The sequence below is a fragment of the Gavialis gangeticus genome, unplaced genomic scaffold (genome assembly GCF_001723915.1).
Source record: "Gavialis gangeticus isolate Ggan-Ray unplaced genomic scaffold, GavGan_comp1, whole genome shotgun sequence".
Taxonomy (NCBI): Eukaryota; Metazoa; Chordata; order Crocodylia; family Gavialidae; genus Gavialis; species Gavialis gangeticus.
In genome coordinates, this window is record NW_017729028.1 from 37,243,675 (window position 1) to 37,261,598 (window position 17,924).

At 40.9% G+C, this 17,924-nt stretch overlaps 1 protein-coding gene across 3 annotated transcripts in view; it reads right to left on the reverse strand.

The window, feature by feature from the left end:
• The window catches only part of SUPT3H (SPT3 homolog, SAGA and STAGA complex component), a 496,504-nt gene that overhangs the window by 70,878 nt on the left and 407,702 nt on the right, over nucleotides 1-17,924 (reverse strand). For all 3 annotated transcript variants that reach the window (XM_019520970.1, XM_019520971.1, XM_019520969.1), the window contains exons 8-11: nucleotides 12,445-12,557; nucleotides 11,719-11,826; nucleotides 11,029-11,217; nucleotides 8,255-8,365 (exon numbers count right to left, since the gene is read on the reverse strand). In XM_019520970.1, the coding sequence (XP_019376515.1) occupies nucleotides 8,255-8,365; nucleotides 11,029-11,217; nucleotides 11,719-11,826; nucleotides 12,445-12,557 (521 nt within the window). The remainder of the gene's footprint in view (nucleotides 1-8,254; nucleotides 8,366-11,028; nucleotides 11,218-11,718; nucleotides 11,827-12,444; nucleotides 12,558-17,924) is intronic.

The window sequence follows — 17,924 nt, forward strand, 5'->3', positions numbered from 1 at the left end:
GTCACCACTGCCCAAGTTGCTATCCACTTCTGCATCCCCCAACAATTCTTCCCTGTTTGTGAACAGCAGGTCAGGAAGAGCACGGCCCTTCATTGGCCGCTCCAGCACTTGCACCAGGAGGTTGTCCCCAACACTCTCCAAAAACTGTGAGGCCCTCTCTGGTGAATTAGACAGTACTATGTTGCCTCTCAGGGCCAATTGGACTCATTCTGGATGACACAGATTCACCCCCAAAGGTGACCATGGCTAGGGACAGAAATTACACATAAACCGGTATACGTGTCTGGGAACTGGTTCAAATCTGTAACACAACAGAAGTTCAGTGTACATAAACAACTTTCAAAATGGTCAGAACTGGTTGAAGATAAATCTGGATGGACAGGGCTGGATTAACCCTTTAGTAGGCCCTAGGCAAACAAACCTGTGGGCCCCAGGCTAGTTGAGACCCTGCTCTCCACACCAGCACGGCTGCCTGCGGAGAGCAAGGTTCGGAGTCGCCACTAGGAAGGAGCCACCATGGCGGTGAGGCTAGCAGAGGGGAGGGGAAGGCAGGCGGACAGGGCTATTGCACTGCCGCCACAGAGGAAGGACCGGACCCCCCCCCGCAGCTCAGGGCCCTAAACATGTGCCTAGTTGGCCTATGCATTAATCATGCCTTGGATGTAGGATCAGACTTAACTGATTTAAATTAAATCAGTTTACTTTACTGAACTTCTGTCCCAGATTCTCTCAAGATTCAAGTTAACTCAGTCCCCCAGCATCCCAGTATGTTTTCCACCTTCCCCACAGACGCCACCTCACAGGGTGGGTGGGCTAGCCTTGGCCCAAGCTGTCTGCTCCTGCTGAGCAGGGAGGTGTGCTCTTTTCCTCCTTTTCTGGAATCAAAACTGACCGTCTGTTCACTTGCTTATTGGTTCAATCTACGCTTAGACTAACCTGCAAAAACTGAATCAATTCTGCCTTAGGCTTTTTCACTGCATGTACTGGCATGCACTTACATTCTCACAAATCAGATTTCGCCCATGGTAGAGGGTCTCTCTATTTGCAGCTAGTGTGAAGCTGTGTTCACTTTTATCTTTTTCACATCTGTACATATTACGGTAGTTGATATAACTGTACTTTCATAATTACATGATGTGACTGCAAGATAATCAAGTAAAGTCTTTAGCACACACCCAGAGGACATCCAGCTGGTATGCATCTGGGCCAGACATGTGTGGTTAAGAAACAAAAGTTGCCATAACTGCAAATGAGCAGGTGGAGTAATTAGCTCTACTTACACCCAAGTAGAGCCCAATTGCTAGACCAGACAAAGGGATAAGAGAAACAATAGCCATTCACATTCAGAAAAGGTCATATTTTTTCCTTGCAGGGACTGAATAAATAGACAAAAAAGCCTTTGTCCAGAAAGGGGAGTGACACATGGGGGCAGACATCCCTTCAGCCATGTCCCACCTAGTGGGGAAGGAAAATGTCTCTGCATAATAGTCATTCTCCCAAGAAACAAAGGGTAGGGTTGGGAGCTATACAAGCTGGGGCCTTAAAACAGAGGGGTTCAGGAAATCCCTAGGGAAGAGGAACATTCTCTGGTCCAATTCCTGAGTAGGTAAAAAGATTACGTGCTCCTAAAATTGTGGGATCCATTTAGGGCTCATTTGGGGCAAGCTGAGAGAGTATACAAGTAGGACACCAAGGAAGAGAAGCCATATGCAGGGAAATCACTGATTGATTGCAAGAGCTTACTCTGGAGCCATTTCTGGATAGAGAAACTGGGTGATATCTTGTATTTCTGACCTTTTATTTTTCTCTTATCTGTCTCAAACTATAGTTCCTTTTACTTGTATGTTTTATCTTTTCTGTAATCAAAACCTTTTTCCTATTTTGCCTCACTGATTGTCTGTGGCAGCCATGATCCCACAGCAATGGATGTTTCAGGAATTCCTCTTCCTTAAAAGAAGGATCGGCTGCTCTTTCTGTCTCTCTCTCTTTTTGACAAACCCAGGAGCGATAACTTCAAAGAGTGGCGGAGCTTCCTCCACCGACCATTTGAAGCTCTGGTCTAGGGTGAGGGAGACTAAGGTTGGCTAGGGGTCAGGAGTCACCCTAAGAGCAAGATCTGGTTTATCCCCTATCACATGCAGCAGAAAAGAGGGAATAAGCTTGGGTTTCAGCATCATGGTATCCCCAATGTCTTAACAGCACGTGGTTTCTCATACTGGTGTTTAGGAGGGAGTTAGCCACTAATTTGAGAGCTTGCTTCTGTGTAGGCATGTGTAGCTAGCTAGGGATTGTTGCAGCTCCAAATAAAGGGAAATTCTGAATTAAGGAAAGTAATGAGTTGTTAAGGTGCTGGTGCCAGGACAATTTGAATGGCTACTTAAGGCAGACACTGGATGTTAAGTCCCAAGTCCTGGTTGAGTGCCTTCTAAGGTGATTTGAATCTGGCCGAAATGTCTTTTTGTCTTAACTAATGTTCATATGGCACAGAAAAACAGATTTGGTTACAACATATGGAATTGCATCATCCCACATGATGAAGAGTTACATATTTCCCATTCCTTGTCTTGCAAAATTATATGGCAATGTGTTTTACATCAATCATTTACATCTCTGCTGGTTGAAAGTGGGGATCACACTTTAAAGTAGGTAATAGCAGGCACCACCCATAGGCTGTCAATAGAGAATACATGGATAAAATATATGTCTAGACTACCTTAGACATGATACAGTACAGAAGAATCTAGCATACACTTGCTGGATTTCCATTGTGGCTTGTACTCTGAAACAAAAACCTAAATGCTCTAATTATGTTAGTCATTTTGACATAACTATTAAGGTTAGAATAAATTCTAACGGATCATTTTCACTACTTTAATGTTAGCTCTCATTTACCATATGATTATGAAACTTTTAAAGTGCTCTTTAGTTCCAAACCAACATCTATCAAATCCTGCTAGAGAATAAATTACCCAAGTCAACTCTTCTTCCAAAATTGCTGCATTAGGAGCACCTATCACAATCATCAGCTGAAGGAGATGGACAATAATGATGATGCAACAAAAAAGAGGGCAAGATCAGATGTCAGAGGATATTACTGATTGTGCTTAACAGCTAAATAAGAGCCACCCTGACAAAACTATTCCCATTGTAACTTATAATGCTTGACAAAGTAATGCATGCCTCTACTTTTGCTCATTTTTCTTTTAAACAGAAAGAGAGTCAAATGTTGCAATGCGCTTTCATTGACATGGGATCATGTCCCACACTAGCTAGCCCAAAGGACTCACTGTCAGCACAAGAGCTGCCTGAAATGCAGATTTTTGTGCTTTGCAGGAAATTTCAATGCTCTGAACTGTCCCGCAAAAACAAATTTCTATAAAAATTTGTTTCAGGAGTCTTGATTTGTGGTGTTTCTGCAAATATGGAACTTGACGCCTGGTAACTATAGCCAACTTGATACTTTTCAGCTTCACTGCTCCCACCACAAAACAGCTGAGGCTCTCACAGTTGCTATTCTATAGTGGGCAGCCATGCAACTGGCAAGACTCATGTCCGGGCTGCTAGGATCCATGCCTTACAGACCGCCACAAAACTGGAGATTAGGAGCCTCTGGCCAGCTCGGCTGCTTGACGCTTAAAGCAGCTGCTCTCCAGAGCACAGGAGTCAGACCTCCCAAGGAACCTGTTAAACCTAAGGGCATTTATACACATACATGTGTCTGCTCCAATGCGCCGGAAATGCGGTGCATCAGAGCAGACTCCGTTTATCGAGCCTGCTCTGCATGCAAGCTGACCCGCGCAGCGCTGCAGCGCACACATTTGTATAATGGCGGCAGTGGGCTTTTGAAATCTAATACTTATGATGTGTTTTAGTTTAAAAGTGTGCTGCTGCCATTTTCTCAGCGCTGATGCACATTTCACCATTTATACAAATGCACGCACTGCAGCGCCAGGGGCTTTTAAAAGCGCCCGGCGCTGTGGCACAACCATGTGTGCAAAGGCCCTAAGGTTCTGCACTCTAAGACAGCCTGCAGAGGGCCAGGGCTGTCTTGGGGCCATACACCCTGGAAAGAAAGTCCCAGTACTGCCAGGCTCCACGGGAGGGAGGCTGAAAGACCTGAACTCCTTCACCTGGAGCTCCCAACCTTCTGCTGTGGATTCAGAAGTGCAGAAACTGAGGATCAGACACCCAGGAGGGCTGGCTTTTGGAGTTATCCACTTTGTGGGCAGCTTGCTTTCCAGCCTTGCTTGGCCAGCCAGCTGGCCCACACATTGAAAAGCCTCCAGGTAACAGATCCTGGAAACTCTCAAGATACCTGATCCTGAAGCAGTCTGCATGGGGAGGCCCCAGAAGCACAGAAACAAGGACCTCCAAGGTTTCTCCATTTAGTGTAGTTAGCATGGGTGTCTGCTGCGGAGCCAGGGTCTGGGGTTCTTGCCCCCAAGACAGTCTCCCTGGCAGGCTCCGCTTCATAAGTGTTGTGAAAGCAGCTCGGCTCCCAAAAATTCACAATCTAAATGCACAACACAGAAAACAAACAGTGGGCAAAAGTTAGTTACATTGCCCCACTTACAAATCATTATTTCTTCTTTATATTGTGGTAGTACTAAGGAATCCCAGTCATAGATCTTGTTAATTTTCCAAGGTTAGACATACAGCAGATCTATGGCAGGGCCAGCACCTAGTTCTCCTGTCCACTGCCTTTAAAACAAATTACCTTTCCTCTGTAGAGTAAATCTAACACCATGACGCCTCATTTACTCCAACTCAGTGTTAATGTATGCTGCTTTTCAAGAAAAAGATGCCATAATTTTACCCCAAAGTTTTAGGGTATTTTTATTTATTTGTTTGTTTTAAAATATTATAAACTCGTGTTTCCTGAGTTCTGAATTAATATAAAATAATCCTTAAATTTACAGGATTTCTCTTATGGAGGACACTAATTTTACAGACTCCGTCTATTTGAAAATGAGGAGTTATCATCAGATACTTTGCAGCTTCAGATCTTTGCCTGTTTCCCCCAGATGTGCTGCTGATTTAAACTCAATCAATTTGTGCTGACAATACACTCTTTCAAAAGGCAGTCTTAAGTGCTAAAACATGACAGGGAGTGAATTTCTGGAAGATTATTGAGCACTGAGGTGAACCAGTATGGCAAGATGCCAAAACTGACTTTACGTAAATTAAAAATAATCTCCCAAAGGAGAAACACTCTGCTCATTCTCTGCCCAAAGTGACTTATTTGGATGAGACAGAAACTATTTCAAATAAAGGATCATGCCAACGTATTCCCTGATTATTTTTTATACTTAACCTTTTAACAAAGATCAAATTTATCAAACATCAAGTTTATCGTTAGTGTAAAAGAGGAGAATGAATCCTGCCAGTTTGGAATGGGATGGCTTTATATCTTTATCATCTTTTATTGTAGTTGACATGGCTATGGTACTACGCAAACTATACGTATTGGCTTCTTTTGGGGTTTATAAAGACTCCTCATAAAAATAGTAATAATTAAGAGTCCAGATATAAGCCCGACTGAAATTCTGGCCTTAAAAATTGAGTCACTCCACGAAATTAATGAAATTCCAAGAAACGCTCTGCGTTATGGCCCTTGCAGATGATAGATATAAAACACATGTAAACAAACGAGTCAGTTCTATTAATTTTCCTATCTTTTGTTTTAACATGCAGAATTTAAGTACCTGACTATCATCGGGGCTTGTATCAGGCATTTCTAGATCATTAACATCTGGCGAATTGGACAGTCAGCTGCCAGGATACAATCTATTCAGCACAATTTCTGGTATGAGAGGTTTAGTACTTTCCAAAAGCGCACTATAGCTCTCAGAACAGCAATGTGTATTGTGAGCATGTACACAATTAGCTGAATTTTCTTGGGTTGATTTTCTACTCTGTTACAGCAGCTTTAATGTTAGTATAACAAAGGCACGCTTAGGTCAAACACTATTTTGACTCCAATTGAGTTGCACCCATTTTCTGTTGACATACATGAGTGGCCACTATACAGCTGGAAAGAATAATTGGTACTTCCTCTACAACCCCACATTGGCTTTTTTTCATTTACTGAATGCATAGGAAGTTGACACCTAGAAACCCAGTAGAAAATAGCAGGACACGTAATGGAAGACCCTTCTTCTCTTGCCCGTAAGAGGGGTTACGGAACGCAGTCCTCATGCGGAAGAAAGGACAGCAACCTAAAGAGGAATTGGGTAACTTGTATACAAATATATTTGTAACTTAAATATTGCTATAATGGATTGCATACATCTTCCTTATCCCTTGCATGTCACTTTGGGAGGAAGGAAAGTTAAAAGCCTAATTTTTCAGAGGCGCTTAACCTCTGGAGGTCTCATGGATTAAACTCAGTATCACTTCACACCTGCTTCAAGCCATGGACAATAAGATCAAACAGGCAGGGAGAACCACACTGAAGACAAGACTACTGAAAGGACAGGAAACAGAAGGAGAGGAAATCACTCATGAGATCTGTGTCTAGGGGACTGACTGCAATGGCTCGGGCACAGCATTTTAAAGTTGCAACATAGCTGAAATCAAAATAAACCACAAAAATAAACCTCACTGGCAGAAAAATAAGGGGAGAGGAGAGGGTGATCATTAAGTTTCTTTTGCACTTACAACATCTTTGACAGTGGAAAGGAATTGATGGGCATGTTGGGCAGCTCTCATACCCTTGGAACTGAGCATGACGGGAGGGGGTAATGTGGTCCTACAAGGAGCTAATGGGTGTACTTATAATTACAGGCAATTCTTGAAGAAGAGCATAGACAGATTGTTTCAAATGTGTACTCTTGACATGCATTTTTCCTTATAAGGACAACTTTAAAATCTGTTCTACAGCTCCTACACTACACAGCAGATTATGTTAAGATTCTTAGTTTCTTGGCCTGGCTGGACAACCGCTCAGGAAAGATGCTAAAGTCAATAAAATACTAAATCTGATGATGTGAAACTTTGGTCATTCATGAGATATAAGGATACAGAGTCATATTATTCAGATAGTACTTTACAGGTCCCTTGTGTCACATGGCTGTACAACTTGGCCCTGGGCTGTATCTAGGTAAGCTACTCCTGATTTTAGACTCTCAGTATAAATAATGGTTCATGGGGTACAAGCAAATACCTCGCTGAGAATTGGTGTCAGCTACCTATTCCTTCTTTATAAAGCATTGAATTAGTCTCTGAAAGGAGAGAATGTATCTGTAGGGTTTTAGCCATCTCTCAAATAATTACCTAGCTTTTTTGGTCCTTATTTGCCTCCTATTACTTTTGATTATAGTCTTGTAGGACCTCTTAACCAATCCCTATTCCTTTCTGCTATCAACAGTCTTCAAATATTTGTAGAGAATTGTTTGAAGGGAATTTAGCTACATAAAACTGTTAACATTTGTTGTGTTCTTTCAAAATACTCGCCAGTCATTAGCTTTTAACATTAGTATTAAAGTGCTTAGACCCAAAGCAGTGATTGGTTTAACGTTTATGGGTATTAACAGTACATGCGACAAGGACTGATTTTTTAAGGGATGTAAAATAAGGTCAACAGGAATAACTGCCACATGTAATAGGTCATAAAGAGATGATTCCAATTTCTGACCGTGGAGACTTCTGACAGCTCTGAAGTTTTTATCAGCTGAATAAATTTCAACAGAGAATTTGTTTGGCTGCTTTAAACAATAGCTTTTCAATTTGCATAGAAAAAATGATGGTAAAACCTCATAATCAAATCAACCTTTTACCACAAGCTCAATTCTATTACATTTTAGTGAAGCTTCAAAGCTGCTTAAAGAAACCAATCTGTTCCATCTCCAACCCTAAATGTGTCACTTGAGAGTCGAACTTCCAATAGGACCAGTATCTGACATGTAACTAAATTTAGAATATAAAATGCTCCTCACCATACTGTGATACATATAATTTAAAATAACTGTAAACCCAAACTTTGCAAAAACAGAAAATTCAAGAACTAACAAAAAAGCACAGTTTGTAATTGAAAGAAAATAATATTTAAAAGAAAAAAACTTTTTTGTCCTTCCAAAAAGAGACTGAAATTACTAAGTTTTATTTCCCAAGAGAATTATGCCACTTTTATAAAGAAAATTACAGTCACCACAAATTGCTTTCAACAATTCCAAAGCTTCTTCATTTGACCACTTGAAAATCAAAGTTCTTGAAGATTATAAATATAACTTTTTATAACTCTGTTATTACGTACTGTGAATGGGGAAAGGGGGCCAATCTTGTGGCCGTAACGTCGAATGGCCTCTCTGATGTGGCCAGGCTGGATGGCATCGCTTTGAGCCTCTATACCACAGGCTGCAGAGCTCTGCAACAGAAAAAACACATAAATTGTTACTAAATCAAAAACACACAACAGACCTACAGTGCATCAAGTATGAAAATAAACCTTTATAAAATGGACTGATTTTTTTCCTGAGGATACATATCATTGCTGCCACACACTACTTTAAAGGGAAAAAATGCTATTAACAAATCAAAGGAGACTTTTACATGAACTCTGCCTACCAGACCCAAAGAACACCATATTTGTCCTCTTAAGCATTTCACCTAGTGCCACTGCACGTTGCAATAGAAAAGAGCAACAAATGCTCAAATTCAAATGAAAGGGTCATATAAGTCATGCTGCAATAACCACAGGCAGCTATTTTTAAACCATTTCAAGCTTTCATTATGATGTCATGGGGTGGAGTAGATATTCGACAAGTATTGCAAAAGCAAAACACACTGCTACTAAAACTCACAGTTGAGTGATATCAAATTTAAATTTGGAAATGAAATAACATTGAATTATACGGGCACAATAGTAAAGAAATGTTTCGACTGATTCAAACTGGAACTTTTTTGTATTTTATTTTATTTTGTATATTAACTAAGGACTCTATGCAGAAAAACACTGATTCAATAATTATGAAGTCCTAGTACTGGTTCAGGAAATCCCTGGCTAGAATCACTGACTCTCAGAAAAATTAGGCTGGAAGGGCCCTCAGGAAACCATCTAGTCCAGTGGTTTTCAATCTTTTTTCATTCATGGACCCCAAAAAAATTTTGAATGGAAGTGTGGACCCCTTTGGAAATTTCAAATGGTGGTGCAGACCCCTTTGCAAGTGTGGGTATTCACATACTTTTGATTGTTCAGTCATCTTTTGTGGAGCCCTTAGACATAGCTTGTGGACCCCTAGGGGCTGGCAGACCACAAGTTGAAAACCAGTGATCTAGTTCAACCCCATGATCAACACAGGCTGGAGTTTAATAGGAACTTTCTGACTATGAAAGTGGTCAGACAGTGGAACAGGCTGCCTAGAGAAGCTATGAAATCTCCATGCTTGGAAACTTTCAACTGCAGCTAGACAGACACTTGGCTGGGACGGTTTAGTCAGGGCTGACCCTGTCTTGAGCAGGGGGATTATTAGGACCCAGACGGCTGGGTGGCTTTGGCAGTAAGAGCACTGTCGACTCATAGAGCTTGCTAAACATGTCCATTTCTCCACGACTGACACCTAGCCAATCATCCCCCCAGTCTGTATTTCTGCATTTGACTGTTCTATCCCAACTGAAGGACTTGGAAGAAATTCTGTACAGAAAAGTTCAAAATCTGCTCATCAAGAGCAGCAGCTATTCTGTATCGTTTGGTAGTCAAACAGTAACATTTGCTTAAGGATTACTTGAATACCCAAAACCAGTGCTGCAAGGTTTACTCATAGAGATACATCTGGTGAATTCAGTCAGAATGACCAATATATAACGTAGGACAAATATTTCAAACTTCGATGTCTAAAATTAATTACCTACATAAAGTGTCTGATTTTCAGAATTGCTGAAAATTAACTGGTTCCACTTTGAGTCAATGTGTGCACACTATATATTACATAACGTATTGGTGGGCTCTTCCCTTGCTGACTGACATTCATAAAGGGAATGAAAAATCTAATTTTTTTTGCTGTACTCGGCTCTGATGTCGTATGAACAGCATCCTTCATTAAGAACCTGGTCTACTGCAACCCCTTGGCTATGCCTAATATATACCTGTTGAAACTGGACAAGGGTAAAGCTAGCAGAAGCATTCAGTAAAATTATGCCGATGTTTACAAACAGAACATTTTTGAGAAAAGGCAGGCAGGTAAGATTATGAGCTTAAGTGATACAAGTAACAAAAGTTAGTTATTTAACACCTTGTGCATAAGAACTACAGTGCAAATTGCTCAGGCGAACAGAAAACCATCATTACCCCAATATAAAAAAGGAAGGGGGGGAAGAAAAAGAGCAACTCCAGAAAATTATAAGAAAAAATGATTTTTAATGGTTCATCAAAGAGTTTGTTATTTTGGAGTATAATAAGACAGTTGCTGGTGGTCAATTTACTGGTGAGGGAAAGCTGAACCCCTTATGATTCTATTAGGAGCATATTAAATTTTTCCCTCAACAGAAATGTCAGTAAAAAAACTACTAGTTAATGCAAGTCACTGGTGAGTACAGAGCAGCAAGGGAAGAAAGACTATATGGATGGCAGAATCACTAGGTACTCACTTCATACTAGCAGAACTTGCTTTGGAGCAGACTGAGCTTTGGGAGCAGACTTTTTTCCCCAAGATTTCTTAAAACTTCTTAAAAGCCCAACCTAAATATACAAAAACTTTTCATTTCGTTATATCCATTCCAATTCTGTTGTTTTTTTTATATCAAAATATCAAAGTATATCCCTTTCACCTAAAGTACAAGGATGTGTGATAAAGCATGGAAATAGCAATGATCACATTTCCTTCAGAGTGTACAAATGATCTGGACTGAATGGGACTTCACACATCAAAATAAAGAATACTGCTGTAAATAAAGGCCCCTCCAGCAGTAAAGTATGAGACATATTTTGGAACTGAACTTCAATGATAATTTCAAAACCAAGAGAGACTAAGATCTTCAAAGATACTTTGAGGTCATTCCTACTACGGTCACATCCACAACTACCACAACTACCTTTTTTCTTTTTCTTTGCTTGGCTTTGGTAGAATCTTGTCCAATGCCTCCATTCCCCATGGCTCCAGACTGGGTTTTTCCAAGGTGTTGTGATCCTGCTGACGTTGGGGGAGTAGGTGTAGGGGGTGGTGTATTTTCAGGGGAGTCGAGACTGGTCTTCATACTTGTGGCCTGGCCTAAGAGATGTGGCTAAACAAAAAAAAGTCAAGTATAGCTGTTATAAAATGGAATTTTAAAAATCGCTCCCTACTTTCCCAGATTTATACTCTTAACAAAAAGTATAATAAAATATTTAGCTTGCACACTCTGGAAGTTATGATGATTGCTGATCCATGTAATTACATCAGTTATTATGTTTTTTATCATTGATATGCAGTTAAATTACAGTTACTTAATAAATATCAATATCAAAAGAAAAAAAATAAAAGCAAACACCAATAGTGAGAATTTCTATATAAACAGAAATAACTTCATTTGCATGTAAAGTTGCTAAAGTTTTTAACAGTTATAACCATATAGTTAGGGATTTGTGTCAAAAGTCATCAGAGACTTATAGCAATTACTTGCAATTCAACAAACCTCCAAAATGCATGACACATTAATATAAGCAGCAGGCTCCCCAAAATGTTTAATTCTATTCGAATATGAAAATACATGCATTAACATCATTAAAAAAAACCAAAGAGTTACCTCAGCAGAGTTGTGATACTGTATGAAAGTAGCAGATATTGCATGAGTGAATGGATCACCTGCTTTCGGAGCCATATCCTGTTTGACCAAGAGAGCCAAGTCCACCAACTATTAAAACAACAACAATTAAAAGGATAGGTTCAGTGACAGAATTAGCTTACTGGCAGAACAGCATCACAAACATACATGAAGTCAATACGTGCGTGTCGACACAGATTAAATCAAATACCTCTTAGCAGAGATCTGAATTTGTTCAGAGATACTCTAACCTAAAGAACCTTTTTCATCACATTTTATAAATTTACAGAGTAATTTATCTACCAAGAAGGTTTGGCTCTGATGTAACATTTGGTTTTCCAAGAAATCCTGCTTTTTTATCCAGTTTTACAGTTGGGTTGACTGAACACAAGTGCCTTGCCAAGGGTCACATAGCAAAGTGTGTGGTTTCAGTAGGACTTGGACAAAGATCCTTCTGGCTGTCAATCTTATGGTAACCATTACACATTATTGCCACTCATAATACCACAATGATGAGCACAGTACAGTGTGAAGCTCAGATACAGCAAATCGCATGCTGGTTAGATAGGAATTCAGTTGCAGACCATTATACTTATAAAAACGCTAACACGAAATCTTAGGGTCAGCTGAGATTGCTTGAAATGTGGCCAAGACTATCTACTTAACTTCATAATGAAATGGCATAGTCTGTATATTATGTTCCCTTACCTGTGCCACCGTCTCATAGGCTAAATATGCCAAAATCTCCATGGCAACTGCATTTGGTTTTATTTCCATGCTGCTACAGTCTAACCAATCACGAAACTTGGACGCTTTCTTGGCTGTTCATTGAAAACATCAGAGAGAACAGAACTGAAAGTTAACAAAAGTTATTCAGATAGTAATTTAAAGTTACACCCTCCTAGAATAACAATAAATGTTAAACAGGGAGTCTGAAGTTTTCATGAAAGACAGGGAAGAGCCAGTGGAGGTACTCAAAAATTAGCAGTGAGATCTGTGGGTAAGGACAGTGACTGTGCGCACACAATTTTGTGTAGTCTAAAGAGAAGTCTTGAGCACCATGAAGGGAAAGGTAAGTCAGATACAGGTTGCATACACACATTCAAATGATCTGGGAGAGTTGTCCCAGGTTTGCTCTCCTGGTAGAGAAACTTACCCAGAGCCGGATGTACAGACATTTGATACTGAGGCCCTGAAGAGTGGAAAGCTTAGAGACACTGTAACCGGAGGGGAGGTGGGGAAGAGCTGTGCTCTTGCTCTGCAAGCTCCCTTAATTTGCCTGCCAGCGTGAGCATTGCATGGCAGCCTTGAAAGGAACATTGCATGGCATCCTGGTTGAGAATCAGTGATGTAGTCACTGATAGTACTGATTACTCCTCTATGACTCTGGCTTCGTCTGTTCTTGGTTCTCCTTTTGGTTTTCACATCCCTCTTTCAGTGTCATCTTTGGTCCTTTCTCCTTTCCCCTTCACAAACCTCATATAGTTCTCTTTGTCTCTTGCTTTCTACACCTGAGAGATATCACACATGCATAGGATTCAATTCTTATTTCTATGTTGATAATTTGCAGATCTCTTCAACTGAGTTTGCCAACAAATCATTTTGGATAGTTTGTTATCATCAACGAAGTTCCACACACTTAAAATTGACTGCCTTCTTTTTCCTCCTCAAATCGCTTCCACTTTTCTTCACTTTTGTTGATAACACCACAATCACCATCTCAGTCTTAAAACTTCAGGCTCATCTTCAATTTCTCTTGTACCATTTCTTCGTTCAAGAAGTTGCAAGCCTGGTGGAGAGGATGATAGTGTGTGCATGCCTATGCATCTACGCACGTGTGCGTGTGCACACACATCCATGAGAAAGCAAGGTGGTTAGCCATGTTAAGTCTAAAAATAGGCAGAAGTTAGGGTACGGTAGCATCTTAGAGACTAACTGGTTTAGAGAGGGATGAGCTTTTGTATGCAGCAGCCTACTTCATTATATGCTATGAACAGACTAATAGAAAGAAAGGTTTTATCATATTTTATTACATACAGAACACACCTCTTTCCCCCCAAAATAATCCCCCTCTGCCCCAAACTGAAGTAGGGATTTTAAGTGGAGAAGCTATTTTCTTCATTGGAAAAGCTGCACTCTGGGAGACACTTTGCCTCCCATGCAGCTCCCATCATGGCAGCCACTTGCATTAGCAAACTGAAGGGACAGTCTTCCCAATCACAGCCATAACCATGGGCTGAGCACTGTAGCTTGTGCCCCAAGCAGCAAATGAGCTACTGGTAGCATCTTGGTGAGGCCTGTGATATTGAAATTTCTTTTTATTTACAGGCACTTGTATAAAAACTATTTATAGTAAAAACCTAACAGTCTTGCTACTGCCTTTGCAAGGGCTTGGGCCAACCTGGTGACACAGGAAATATAGTGTCCAAGAAGCGTGGCATCACAGGAGACAGTCTACCACACCAGGAATTTCCAGATGCTACATTTTGTGGACACGTATGTTTATAGAAAGTCCTACCTATGACGTGTCATATGAGCAGGAATGTGTTTATAAAAGGTCCTACTCCATGTCATACACTTGGCCATGACTAGCAAGTCTTTTTTTCTATGTTCTCCCTTCCAAAAACAAGGTGAAACGCTTGATTTGGGGGCATCCTGTACGTGAGAAACTACATTATATGGAAGGAAAGAGAGATGGATGGGAGGGAACACTGCATGGAGTGGTAAAAAGTGGGGCGATTAGATCTATTGAAATAAAGGCAGTTAACGTGTTCAGGACCATGAAACTAACAGGTAACAGGATAAGAATCTGTAGAACCTACGAGACCACTGTTAACCACTCCAGTCTGTGGCTGGTTTCTTGTTCTGCAATTTTGCATTCAAGTTGGTTTTTAACGTTTTGTTTAAGAACAGCTGATGAAACGTCCAGGGACATTAAAGTGCTTTTGTGCTTTTCTGGAATTCATGTTGCATTGGTGCCCATTCATTCTTTCAGGTAGGGATCACACTTGTTTGCCCCATGTAGACAGCAGAGGAGCTCTGCAAGTAGGTAACGACATATATGATAACACTGATGGTTCCAGCTCTGACCTCACAGTCTTTGTACTCAGGAGGAACCCTTCAGAGGTCAGCTCTGGAAACAAAATATTCCTAACTGTACAGGACACTGGACTAAACACCATGGACTAAACAGAGACAATGATTTTATGGCTCATTACGATTTCCTTGTCTCTGCTAACCTCCCTGTACTCCACAGTAAATAAGGAACCTCCTTCCTTCTGAATTTGGGTTATTTATTTCAACTGCCTTTTACCTAATTTATGGCTCTCTCTGAAAACGGCTCTGTGCTTCATAGGTTTACAGTCCTTTTCCCGTTTAAGTGACTTTTCCTTGATACAAATGAAGTTTAACAAAAAAAAACTGCATTATCTTGTGTTTAGCTTAAATTTTCTTTTCCAGATGTGAGGAAGAATATTTTGAGATCAAAAGCTCACCTAGCAGCAGTCCCAATTATGTAGTTGGTCCAACAGAAGACATTGCCAAACAAATCTTGCTTCTCTTGTATTTTATGGACCAGAGTTGTCCAGCTGGTGGCCCATGGGCCACATGTGGTCAGAGAAGAGTTAATTTTCAACCCCCCAGCTGCTGTTCCCCTGCTGCTCTGCCAGCTGCTGGACTCCCCCCCTCCCTCCTCTAGCTTCCATTTCCTGCCCCTTCCCTGGGGGAAGAGAGACAGGGTGGAGTGGGGTGGGATGGGGCAGCTCACAGCCAGGGAGCCGAGGGTAAAGCTGGGGCATCCATGCAGTTTGCAGCCTTGGGGAGGCCCAGGCTCATGCCAGTGTGGCCCGTTCTGCCCCCAGCAACTTAGAAGTTGGACAGCCCTGCTCCGACACGTCATAGCTACAACAAAATTATAACCCCTTTAAAATAGCGTGCAAATTTATGGTGCTGTTTAACTATGTAATTATAAAACACTACTGTAAATATATGGCTCTCTGCGAGTTTCACGGACTTATACTACAGTAATAGATTGCATAGACATTAGATTTCATAGACATCAGGGCTGGAAGGGACCTCGGGACAGCGTCGATCCCAGCCCCCTGCCCAAGGGGTTGATTATTTTCAGCACTCGAGGGCCAGCTTCTATTCCATCCCATCAGCACTGAAGTAGACTTCGACATCTATCTGTGCTTCTAATCCACCCTGGTCAAGCCCTGAAAATCCATTCATCTTCTGTCTCTAATGCATCTATTTCTGTAACATACTGTCAGCTTCCCCTTATGATTGAGCTGTAAAAAGCAGCTGCTTTTGGACTGCTTTTCATGAACTGAAGCAGGGTAGAAAAGAACTGCACTTGGATACCTAAGTCTAGTTATGTGCCTAATACACGGAACAGACTTTTCCTTAACTTTCAATAAAAAACTATACAAACTTTGACCTATTAGCATCTTATCTGGCATAAAACAAAGCAGATAGTAAGTGTGGGCACGATTCTCTTTTTACACTGGTTTTACACCAGTGAAATCCCACTGACACCAGTTACTCTTCACTGGCATTAAATGCAAGTGAGAGGAAAATGAGGCCATTGTTATTCAAAATGTAGCAAGATTATCCACCAGATAATTTATTTTACAAATCAGCAGCATTCAAATTTATCTTGTACACTGCAGATTTATATTTGCGCTGAGGTCTGATTATAATTTTTAGGTTTAAAAATGCCATTATCACGAACCTGTCATTTGCTGAAATCACCTCAGTCTGAAGTATCATTTACCTAATGGCTCACAGATGTGTAATGCCAAATTATAATGAAGCTTGCAAAATGTACTGAATCAGGAAAAAAATAAAACGCTTACAAAACATGGTTTCCTACGTTTGCTGACATTTACCCAGAGCACTATTCTGGATGTGTCATTTATCTGAACGTTATGAACTTTATGATCCATAAATGACTCACTTATTCTTTCAATTCACATGCCTTGCTGTAAAGAACGGGATAAGGTCTCTCTTTTAAAGACACCATTGTGTTCATTTCTGTATTTTAGTGTCATGTGCTACTTTGTCATGCTTTTTAATGGCTCTTTCACCTCACTCTCTCTTTGACTTTTGACCTGAAGCCTTAGTCATCACTTAACTGCCTCTGTAGTGATGTTTTGCTATATGATCAAGCCCATTAATTTACAGCCCATTATACTTGTGGCTCAAGTGCTTCTAGTAAGTTGGTTTTCAGTGGTAGTAAAGCCCTAATTCTGTCATCATGTTATTAGTGTTGGAATGGCGTGTACTGATGAATTTGGCTAATGTTGAATAAATTCCACAGCAGGAGGTTACAGCTTAAAATAGAAAAGACCTTTAGTGAGTTCTTTGTATGTCTGTGGATACAGAAATTAAAAAAAGAAAATTTGCTATTTTTAGCTTATTTCAGACGCCTTCAGAACTAATCACGAGCATGAGACAGTAGTTCATTAATCAACTGTGCATAACAATATTACAAGCGTGGATAGGTTACCATGCAAATGGTTTAAAAAGGCTACCTGTAGGATTTATACAAGCACCCATCACCATCGTACTCGAGTTAAAAGGAAAAGCTGGGAATAGCAAAAGAAATGAAAAATACTGTCTGCCATCACTACAATGTGATAGCTCAGAAGACATGAGAATACAGGATCTAAAGTTTTCTATCGTATGTTAAACAAATGCATTTTCGATAAATATATCCAATGGGGGCCATCCTCTTTGGCGCGCACGCCATAAATTAGCTACGCATCCTCCCCAAGTGCTACTCCAATCCCTTTCCCCCGCCTCATCTGCTGCTCTGCTTTCTGCTTCCTTCCCTGTGCTCCCTGTCCCAGCTGTTGCTCTGCTTTGTGTCCTATCTTCCACTGTGTTGCCTGCCCCTGCCCAATCTTCTGTGTGCCACTTGTACCCAGGAAGTGTGCCACGTCTGCCCAGGTACCTCTCCACAATTTAACTGCTCCACTTACCCCCTTCTCCCCCCCCACCCAGCCTGTCTCTTGCCCACTGACTCCTCGATTTCCATCTTTACTGACTGTCTGTCCCGCATGCAGCCAGCCCAGCCTCTGGCTTCTTTACTATTCATTCCTTCCAGGAAGAGCACACGCCAACTGCAGAGACTTCCTCAGCCTGATGAAGGGTTTTTAAACCAGAAAGCTTGCTAAAAAATGTTT